Source organism: Malurus melanocephalus, unplaced genomic scaffold (assembly GCF_030028575.1).
Source record: "Malurus melanocephalus ecotype Western Australia unplaced genomic scaffold, MMel_1.1 scaffold_104, whole genome shotgun sequence".
In the NCBI taxonomy this organism is placed as follows: domain Eukaryota; kingdom Metazoa; phylum Chordata; class Aves; order Passeriformes; family Maluridae; genus Malurus; species Malurus melanocephalus.
The window spans coordinates 1,409,817-1,421,262 of NW_026623336.1; the positions used below are offsets into that span (position 1 = coordinate 1,409,817).

General features: G+C 40.0%; 1 protein-coding gene across 1 annotated transcript in view; it reads left to right on the forward strand.

The window, feature by feature from the left end:
- Positions 1-11,446, forward strand: part of COL22A1 (collagen type XXII alpha 1 chain) — a 191,134-nt gene that overhangs the window by 108,899 nt on the left and 70,789 nt on the right. Inside the window, exons 19-23 of the mRNA XM_057369171.1 lie at positions 965-1,000; positions 1,697-1,726; positions 2,612-2,665; positions 3,566-3,619; positions 10,742-10,795. Coding sequence (XP_057225154.1) covers positions 965-1,000; positions 1,697-1,726; positions 2,612-2,665; positions 3,566-3,619; positions 10,742-10,795 — 228 coding nt within the window. The remainder of the gene's footprint in view (positions 1-964; positions 1,001-1,696; positions 1,727-2,611; positions 2,666-3,565; positions 3,620-10,741; positions 10,796-11,446) is intronic.

Here is an 11,446-nt window from a genome sequence, read left to right on the forward strand (position 1 = left end):
AGGAACAGCTGGATGTGGCACTCAGTGCTGTGGTCTTGTTGCCATGGTTGTGTTCAAAGATTGGATTCAATGACCTTGGAGGTCTTGCCAACCTTAATGTTTCAGTGATTCCATCTTCATGGTCCCTTCAAACCCAAACTGTTCTATGATGCTCTGAATAAATAACAAATAGTAATTGAACTTGAGAGAAAAAAATGTGAAAGATATGCTGGGTCGTTCAGAGATCTGTGTGAGTAATGAATAAATAGTGTGGAAGGAAGCTGTGTGAAAAAAATTAACACAAACCTGTACCTAAAGTAAAGGAAATGCCTTCTGTATGCATGATCTTAAAGCATAATAAATGGGAAACATTGCTGGAGAAAAATAGACTGAAACAAATAGATAGCCTAGATGGCAATAAATCATGGAAGGAGGGTGTAGCATCTCAGTGTCCTGCAAATACTATGGCATGATTTGCTCTATAAAATGACTTGAGGAAAATGATACCATTTCTTACTTTTTTTTTTTGCAAAGTTATTTTGGTCACTAACAAACAAAAGCATTTTGACCTCCTAAATATCCATCCTCTTGGGCATCTGTTGGGAATCTAAACATCACGCAGGTTTGTTTGTGTGGTATGTGTACAAAGCAAATACAGGTTTTGGTTTTTTTTTTAAGCAAATCTAATGCTGTGATGCATCCAGTACATAATTTAAAGTCACTGAATGACATTAAAATGAATGTGAAACCTCACAGTAACACAGACTACAGCCAGTTCCTGTATGCATTGATCTCCAGAGCAGAGAAAACAGAGATGAGATTGTGTGTCCATATCTATTAATTATGGGATGGTATTGAAAATGAGAATGTACAATAACAGTTGGGAAATGTGCTCAGGGGGTTACTTTTGTTTTGCACTCTGTCATGTATTGTGCCATGTTGTGCTCTGTGTATGTTTTTTCCTTTCTTTCATGTTTCCCTGCAGGGTGAACCAGGACTTCCAGGATTACCTGGCATTTCAGTAAGAGTTTTTTTTAGCTTTCCAAAACTTTGTAGGCATTATTGCTTGAGACTGTGGAAGTGCAGGGTGGGAGGATCTTACTCTGAGACATGTCCTTAAATACTGTCATTCTTAAAAAAAAAAAAAAAAATGTTAAGTGTTAAAAAGTGAAAATTTTTGAAGAAGACATGTGACAGGTTCCAACAAGGAGATGCTCTGCCACAATTTTGGGAGATTGTGAAGTGTGAAGATCAGAGTAGCCTTGGGTACACAGAGCCTATGAAAACTATAAAACATATGAAATTTTAGTATTGAGGTGCTGAATGTCTTKGACATGGGCTGAGAGTCAGAGTTGGGGCAGGAGAAGAAAAAGGCARTTTCTGATGAGAGGAAATGATCTTTCCTTGGCTTATATCTGAAAAAGTCCTGATGGAATATAAAACAACTAGGGCTTGATGTTCTGGAATCAGGAGAGCACTGATGAAAAAAATTAAATGGAGAAAACAGAAGAGTGGGGTTTATCTTTCTTGTGGCACTAGATTAATGTCCTTTGTGCCTTCCTCTGCCTYTGGCAGTGCCTTGACTGATGCCAGAGACAGCTCTGGCAGGGATGTAAGGATGTCCAGAGACTAGTACTGTMTATATGAACAGGTCTCTGGCACTTTCTGCCTTGTCTTTAGTCTTTCCATCCTTTATGACTCTGCATTTCTGTTACAGGTCCCTACTGAAGGCCTGAAAGGAGAGGAAGTAAGAGAGACTCAATATTTGTTCTTTCATTGCAAGGGTATTTTAATGTAATTCTGTTACCTGTTAGATTAGATTTTTCTTTAAAATAGTACTTAAAAGGGAAGGTGGATGGAAGCATCATCAGAACATCAATAAATAAACTTTCCTATTTACAGTGGAGAAAATAACCAATAAAGGAAAAAGGGCAATATCCTTCTCAGATGCAGTGAATCTTACATGAATGAAAAGTATGAATTTTAGAGTAAACTGTGCAATTTATTTAAGGACAGGAATGTGTTAACATTAATGTTAAACTGTACTTGAGTTTTATGCCTAGTTTGAATCCTGGCACTCAAGTAAWGGGGGGTATATCCATCTTGTCAGTCTGCTGGTCCTATATGTAAAAATACGTATATATTTAAAATATGATTTTGTGTTGGTAGGTATTTGATTTTCATTTAACTGTTACTTAATACAATGATATGTATCATGCAAATGGTACTGTAAATCCCTTCAGAGCTTTGCTGGTTTGAGGGAAATGTTGGTGGAAGCAAAAATTGCTCTTCTCCACCACCAAAGCCCAGCACAGAGTGTTTTAGTGAAATATTCAGGATATCCAAGCATCTTCAGTAGAGTTACTGCCTTTGAAAAACAGAGATCCAGATATGGATAAGTGCCTGCTGAGTGTGGGTGGATCAGTCTGTCTGCAGTCTAGTGAGTGTTGATAATTCAAGTGGCCAGAGATTAAAGAGAAAACCAGCTGGGCTCTGCACTGGTTCTTCAGGACTTGTGGGGAAGGGGGTGGTATAGGTCCTGTAAAGACAGAAAATGTGTCTAATGTGCCCATGCACATTTTCATAAAGATACTTTAACACTTTTTTAAAAAAACCCCAAACATTCCTGTAGGGAAAGCCGGGGCCACGAGGACCACAAGGCCAACCTGGACTTCCTGGACCTCCAGTAAGTTGTTTCTCTCACTGCTTGCCATTTCAGAAGCTGAAATTCAGGCTGGAGCGAGGCATATGAAAATCTTATACATTATTCAGGCTCTAAAATATTTAAACAGTGCCCACAGCCTCTAGTTTTCTTGATTGCTGAGAGAAGGTGTCGTGGTGTCTGAACACAGGGAAGAGACAACCAGGCCATCAGCAGACTTTGCCTCAAGGCTGTTGTCATGTGAAACCTGATTGTTTTTCTATTTCTAATGTCCTGGAGAGCTGTGTGGGCATTCAGCACATCTCAGGCACTGACTGATAACTTGTGAGCTGTCATGTCATGAAGGTCAGGGAATAGTTGCTGTCAAAGGAGTTGGCGTTATGCCACAAGGTCCTGGCTGAAATATTTTGTGGATGAAAACTAAGAATTGGGTATGTGTGTTTATATTTCAACTCAATTTTTGCAACTGTTTGTACATGTCAGCATTCTTACTTCTGGCTTAAACTGGTAGCCTATTCTAGTTATATTTTATGACCCAGCTCTGCAGGATATCTCAGTTCAGACTGCCACTGCTGCCTCATTTGCAAACACCCTGTGTTTCCTCTCTTTTGAATTGCTTGTTGTGTTTCAGTGTTGATTGGCTTTTGTAAAATTGATGGCATTATGAAGATGTGCTACTGAGGTAAATCTGGTTTGAATTATGTGTTTTAAATGTAGTTGTGTGCTCTGYATTTAATCAGGGCATTGTCACTTTTCTCTGTCTTGTTTGCTTATTTTCTTCTGCTCACAGGACAACATAATTAGCAGGTAAGAATTGTCGAGGTAGCCATGCAGTAATGGTAGCACAAAACAGCTAGGAAATTGTTATATAGTTCACTAGCTTTTCTTACTCTGTTAACTTYCTAAATCTTTCCACTTTTAAAGGGAGAGCCTGGTCTGGAAGGGAAGCCTGGAATCCCTGGTTTGCCAGGTCAAAGGGTGAGTTGCTTTTTCTATTTAATCTGGGTCTCAAGAGGCTCGGGACAGCTTTGTTCAATAAGGTTTAGTTTCCCTCACCTTACATATACTTTTCTACTTACATAGGAATCCTRAGGCCCAGACCCTTTCCTGTATTCCTTATTTATGGCCCAGGAGCTTTCAGTACCTCTTGGAGTTGACAGTTTGAATGGAGATTCTTTCTTGCTATGTGCTCTCCGTATTTATGTCTGCATCTTACTGCCAAGGGGTTTCTTGATATGACTCTGAGTGTGCAGAACCACTACTAATGTGGTCAGTTTGAAAGTTCAGAGAAATTTTGTTCTGGAAGTCMAGTGCGTGTAAAGACTCTTGCCATACTTTTTATTTTCCGTTCTGTTTGGTCTGAACTCAAACAGAGGGTTCCCAAAAATGGTAGTTGGTGTACCATTTTCTGCCAGGAGCTTAGTTTTCCCATGTATGAAGACATCCTGGATTTTCTCTGACATGGAATTACATCTTCACATATTTAAATATTGCTAAAAAGTAAACTTTGTAGTAGGCCTGATATTATTAAACTCGTATTCTGAACCTGCCTTTCCTTGCTTCAGCCTGTTGACATGAAAAACCTATCACAAGACGGCACAGAACCATAGGATATCCTGAGTTGGAAGGCACCAATCAGGATCATGGAGTCCAAGTCCTGGCCCTGCACAAAGCAGCCCCAAGAATCCTACCATGTTCCTGAGAGTGTTGTTCAAATGCTTCTTGAGCTCTGACAGGCTTGATGCTKTAATCACTGCCCTGGGGAGCCTGTTCAATGCTCACACCATCCTCTGGGTGAAAAACCTTCTCCTGAAATCCAAACTAAACCTTTCCCAATTCAGCTTGATTATGTTTCCTCAAGTCCTGTCACTGGTGTCCAGAGAGAAGATATCCATACCTGCCCCTCCTCTTCCCCTCACAAAGAGGGTGTAACTACAATGAGGTCTCCCCTCAGTCYTTTCCAAGCTGAACAGGCCAAGTGCCCTCAGCCACTCCTCATAAAGCCATTTTTGWAGCCTCCTTTAGACACTCTCTCATAACTTTCTTATATTGTGGCTCAAGACTCCCCCAGGACCCRAGGTGAGACCAGYCMAGGGCAGAGCAGAGTGGGACAATCCCCTCCCTYKCCCAGCTGGTGATGCTGTGCCTGATGCCYCCAGGACAGGTTGGCCCTCCTGGCTGCCCATATTCAACTTTCCATTGACCAGAACCCTCAGGTCCCCTCCCACAGCTACTTTCCACCATCTCATCCCCTGTAGATCCATAGGGATGCCCCATCCCCGGTGCAGAATCTGGCCCCTGCCCTTGTGGAACTTTGGTACAGTTGGTGATTGCCCAGTCCATTTGTCAAGGTCTCTCTGCAGGGCCTCTCTGCCCTCAAGGCAGTCAACAAATGAGTGTAGGAGTGAGATCCCTGCTTAACCTTTTYGGGGGCAGTCACTTGGGTCTCAGTACTGCTGTTTAATGGGGTCACGTAGAAGACACAGAGGCTTGATCATAGCTTATTCCTTAAGGGAGATCATGGGCTTTGCCTGCAGCGCTTCGAATCAGYACTGGTGCTGTTATCAGCCTGTGTGAGAACCTTTGAGCATAGGAGGGTGATGAGCAAAGAACAGTGCAGGAAAGAAATACTTACCTTGCTAAGAGGTTTTCTACAGACTGTCCATCAGATTACATCCTATTAAATTTAACTGTAGGCATGACTTTTAGGAATCTTCTCCTTGGGAAGATAGTGCATACACTCTTTAGTCAATGTCTTAGTGGAAAAGGGCATTTACTTGCTTTCTTACAATTTTCCAGTACTTAGAAAATATCACTTTAGCAAATAGCTCTGCAGTGCTTTACTCATAAGTTGGTAAATTAGGAATTATCCTGGTTTTAAAGCCTGCTGTGAAACGTTTCTTCTAGAATAAGATTAATAGAGCATATTAGCTGGGTAAAGGGCAGTGATCCGTCAGGATCTGCAACAGGACAGAAAATGCTGCTGCTAATGATCATTTGATTATAGATGTCATTTGATCTGTTCTGTCTTTGAATTTTTCCCTAGACTCTGTTGTGTCTAGCTAGTTAGACTTCTCCTAAGGGTCTTTATTACTCACCAGGCATCTTAGATGAATAGATGTATTTTTTTAATTAAAGGCCATTATTCAATGACTGAATACATGAGWTGAATCAAAGTCCTGGGCTTGGTGGATCTTCACAGATCTTGTCTGGGGGCAGGAGGTAACAATTCCAACCTGAACCAAACAACTAGGTTATGTTCATTTTTTTTAGTCAGGAGTGCCTGGCACATGATGTCTGTATTTTGGTAACAATACCCTCACATCAGGAGCACACTGTGAGAAGAAAAGTGTTTTGCTGTTCTCATGTGACATGTGAGACATTTGAGTGACAGACAATATTGTCCTGATTTTATTAAAACTGCCTGAAAAAGAAGTAGAACTTTCAGATCCTAGTTTTATTTTAGGGTGGTTTTCTGTTTTTATTCCTCTTGTTGTTCTTCTTTTTCTTCCATCAAATTGAAGAGAATTGAAGTGCTTTGGTTTTGCTCTTAAGTCTTTGATACCTGATCTACTGAAATATTTGTTGGAAATAAAACCAAGTTTTTTTCTTGATAGACCCGAAAGGTGCAGACGTATGACATGCACCTGGAAAGAATGCAGATCTRTGGCCAGTACTGGCTAAAAACAGGGTTCTTTTGAAGTGTACTCAATAACTCAGAGTTCAAGAATTTGCCTCTTTTTTAAATGTTACAAGTTCATTCAAGTGATTGAAATTTGTGAAAGAGACCAAGAGAAAACATTCTGCAGCAGTACTTCCCACATAGGCATGAGGTAGGAGCTGTCTAGACCATTTTGAGTTTGATGTGCTGGACTGCAGCTWAGTTTTATAAAATTGCATTGATAAAATCTTTCCAAGTTCAAGTTACAATCAGTACAAACAAAAATAAATACAGGAGTCTCATAGGAKAGTAAGAAAAATCTCATGAAAATTAATGGAAAATATATTTATAATATAATAACATTTAATTAAAGTTCCTCTCCATGTTCAAGACTCAAGGAACATAAGTTAGGCAGATTAATAATGTAATAATAATAATAACAACAACAAGAAGAAGAATTCTACTGTTAAAACTGGGAACTCCTGGGTTCAGGGTACACCTTCCACCCAGAGAAGTGTTAAGAGCACTTGGCAATGCAGGAAGGRTTTATCCCTCCTAGCTGTCATAGGAGATAATGTTAACAGATCTCTGGAGGGTTGCTGTGTTTGCTGGTGGAAGAAACACAGGCTTTTGTCTTTTAATTTCTGACCCATCTGTCTCCTGAGTGAGCTGTTGCATATAGTGTTTCTGTTCAGGCCAGTCACAACTTCAGTTTGGCAATCAGCACTATTTCAACTCTTAATTCTCTGTTTGTGAACTGCCCTTCATTTGAACCACCTTAAACTCGCAGGATCGAAGGAGAAGGAGAGAACAGACTGGTAGCTCCAGGGTGAGATGAGTAAATAATCCAGGAGAGAGARGAGAATAAGTAAGCCTAGAAAATTAAGCAGGCTTTTTGGGAGGAGCCAGTGCCAAGGTGCAATCTCTCTCAATGTCCAGCAGTCCTTATAACTCTTTTCTTTGCCACAACTGCCCCAATAATCATCCGTGGTCTGGCCAACACTTGATAATATTTTCATCCACAAGCTATGGAGATGCTCTCACTTCAAAATTTACCAGTGCACATGGAGACTGCAAAAGCCTGGTGCTTTCAGGGAGCTCAAACATTGATTAACATAGCTGGATTTCTTCTGGTTTCTCTAGAAATGCAGAGGTAAAAAACGTGAAATAGATAATCCTAGCATCCCMTCTAGRTTACAGGGAAAAYAGCTGGCATTTATRCTAGCAGTCATAATTCACAATTGASGGTGTTTTCTGTGTACTTTGTACCAAAACCACCTCTGTTCCTGGGGCCAAACCACAGAGAAAAACATGCTAAGAAAATATATGGCCMTTCTGACTATTAGACTGCAAGATGGGAAACAGTCTTGCACTATGATACCTTTCAAAATTTCCTCTCTAGCCGAGTGGAAACAACATTTTTCCTTGGTTTCCTGTTTTCTATATAGTAGACATATTTCTGATGGATGGTTGTGTTCATATTTRTTTGTGGGTATTTGAAATGTTTAGATGACTTTGCCTGCTCTGACAAGGTTCAGCCATGCAGAAATCAAAATATAAGCAAATTAACAAAAGGAAGGAAAAAAAGGATGCCATAAATGAAATGAGAAGTGAAATTTTCAGTCAAGTAAATACATAAATTTCAAAAAAACACACATTTTTAACTGTGTTCTTGTTCAAATTGCTGATACAGGCAAATAGCATATATTTCATATGGACACWCAGTCTTACACACTTACCTGATTCTTACTGTAGGTAACAGAACATAATTTTTAGGTTCCTCTATCATATTATTAGGCATTGTGACATTTCACTGAGCTTTGCTGTCATGGGTATAATTTCTCACAGYAAGTATTTCTCTTCTTTATAGACACTCTGTAATGCTTTGGAGCAAATCTGTTGTAGTTGGATTTTAGCTAACCTCTGAGTGGCCCAAAAGTCCTCTTCACAATGGGACACCTCTCTCAGTCTCTCTGTCAGTGTAATTATATGTTGCTGTAAGGGATTTCTTAGTGTTTTGAACAGCACTGAAGTTTCTCAGYATTATACCCAAGGAAGAAATAAATGGGTCCTCTCACATCTCTCACTCCTGCCACAGATCAGTGTTCCTGGGCATCAGCCTGGAAACAGAACAGTTGATTGGTGGGACACGAMGGAATCAGTAACTCTATGTTGTTTTTATGGACACAATTAAGGATGTTTCCTATGTTCTTGGTACCAAATCCACCTCTGTTCCTGGGGCCAAGACTCAGACAAAAACACTGCAGCATCTCCCTTATGAGGAAAAGCTGAGGGAGSTGGGGCTGTTCACCTGGAGAAGTGATGACTGAGAAGGGACCTCATTAATGTCTGTCAGTGKCTGCAGGGAGGTGTCAAGAGGATGGAYCAGGCTCTGCTCAGTGGTGCCCAGCAACAGGACAAGAATCAATGGGCAGAAACTGATGCACAGGAAGTTCCATCTGAACATGAGGAAGAACTTCTTTCCTGTGCAATGACCRAGCACTGAACATATTGTCCAGAGAGGTTGTGGAGTCTTCTCACTGGAGATTTTCCAGSACTGTCTGGACACAATTCTGTGCCTTGTGCTCTGGGATGRCCTTGCTTGAGMAGGGAGGTTGGAGCAGATGACCCCAYTGTGGTCTCTTCCAACCTGASCCATTCTSTGWWTCTGTGATGATTCTGTGATTTTGTGAGCTGACTTCAATGGTTTAGCTCTCAAACCAGAAACCTTGAAGCATAGCTCCCATGGATAGGAAGCTGGAGGCGGCTCCTCTCCAGTGTCTGGCCCCCCRTACCACATCCTGTATGATTTATTCAGAAGCTTACATATTTATTTAAATGAGTATTTTAACAGTGTCCTTTGCATGGTCATCTTGGCAGTGGGCAAAATGAGCATATTGAACGAGAAAACATATGTTGAATCATGTGATGGCATGAGTTCTTCAAATTAAAAATGGTCTCATGTTGGCTTTCACAAGAAAAGAAATGATGGATGTTGCAAAAGTAGAAGGAATGTTTATGAATAGTGGGTGTGCTTGAGTATATAATTCAAATTTTTATTGTTGTTAGAATCCTAGAAATGATTACAAACTTCTTCTGATACCCAAGGATCCTATAATCACTCCTTTAATTTTCTTCCTGAATTCTTTTTTTTTTTTTTTTTTTTTTTTTTTTTTTTTTTTTTGGTTTTTATAATGAGAAAAATAATTAAAATATCAGCTTCTGACATACCAGCCAATGAATCTCAGTCAAAACTGAGGAAAATATGATGAAAGCTTGTTTTGTTTGTTATGTTTTAGATTTTTCATTCATTTAAGTCAGCAGAAAGCTGTTGTTCATAGGTGTTATTTCTGGACATATTTAAATGAAGAAAAATAAAAAGAAAATTTTATATAGATGTTTATTAAACATCTGTATAACCATTCACATCATCAGGGACATGAAACTTCCTTAATTGTATTTTCCTTCTAAAAAGGAAATCAGTCTGGATGAGAAAAAGAAATGGAGAAGAAAAAAAGTCTGTCTCTCAGATATTTACGTGACTCCTCTTGTATCCTCCTACTGTATTACTAACAGCCTCAGAAATATTAATGATTCAGTGTCTGTTACACATGAGGGAAGAATAGATCATTTTTATAAAATATGTGACTTTCCTAAAGTAACATAGCAAGTCAGCTGTTGGGTGGAGAAACAAATCCAACCTCTGCCTTGACTCCAGTGCTTTCTCCATCCTTTTCTTCCTTATTTTTCTCATGTCAGATTCTTTTCTTTTGAATTATTTGAGGTCAAACCCATGSGGACACAGATGCTGCAGCATCCATACAGGTGACATTGTCTCTAGGGMATACTCCAGATCTTGTCTGGTCCTTCCCTCACACAGTGAACTTCTCTGGTTACTCTGGAGGGATCTTTTTTGTTTGCRGAGGAGTCAGTGAGCTCTGCCCCTCTATGCCACCCTTACTTAGAATTGCCTCATGAATTCCTGTCAAAGATTGTGAATATTTTCTATTCAACCATGTACCAGAATGCTTTATTATTTTATTTTTTAATGCATGAAGCAGTGCAGGGGACCAAAGGGACACTGTTTTGCCCCTCAGCCTGTGTCTACACTTAGCACCTCCTTTGGCTGCATCTCAGCGCCGTGAATTCCTTACCCATCTGTAGGGAGAAGTCATGGAATTGCAGAGTGTAGGAGATGCCATGATGTGCATGAGAACAACCCTCTACTTTAGGACTGTTGTCACAATTTGGGAGATACAGGATTGTCAAAGATAACTGGAGTTTCGTTTTCAAATCGTGTCTGCTGTCTTCATTTCTAGTTTCTGTGTTTTTTGTACTCACATTAGATTAATTTATCAGTTTGGGGGTGAAAGACTTTGGAAAATCGATAGCAGTCTTTGGTGTGCTCTCTAATATGTGCTTCTCTGTTGAACATGCAGGGTAAAAAGGGAGAACCAGGATTCCCMGGAATCAATGGTCTGATTGGCCCTCAGGTAAGTGATGATTTCTTCATTTTCATAGAGTATGTGGAAAAACAGACTTTTGTGGCAACAGGGGATTTGAAACCACAATGCAGMATGTGTGATCCCTGTACAATATTCGAAGTTCATGGTTCTCCTTTTAATAGCCAAATAATTTCTCTTGTGATTGAGAGAAATCTGTCTGACAGCAATTACTTTTACCTTCCACAGCTTTTCAGCATCTCTGAATACAGATAAATGTTTTCTATGTGATTTCCCCATTGCTTGTGCTTAGAGCAGTATCATTCTGGAGGGAAATCATTGATGTGTATTTTGTGAGGAAGGGGGATGTCTGAAGTAAATGACCTCTTAGCTCCTCTGTTTTAAAGCTTTTGGCAAGTTAGTGCTCCAAATTGCACCATAACATCATAAGGGGAAAATATGGGGTTTATTTTAAGAATCATCAGAGAGGATTTAGTGCCACCTGGGTTCAGCCCATTCTGCCCTTTATTATAATAACACTGGCACCTCTGGCTAAGTTTCTTGCTAACTTGGCAGACAAATTGAGCAGACCTGAATCCCTTTGTAGGGTCACCCCTGCAATAAGAAAAATATCCATGGGAATGTCCTCAAGCAGGAACGATGCAACCTCACATTGAGCTGACCACTCAGAATAAAACTGAG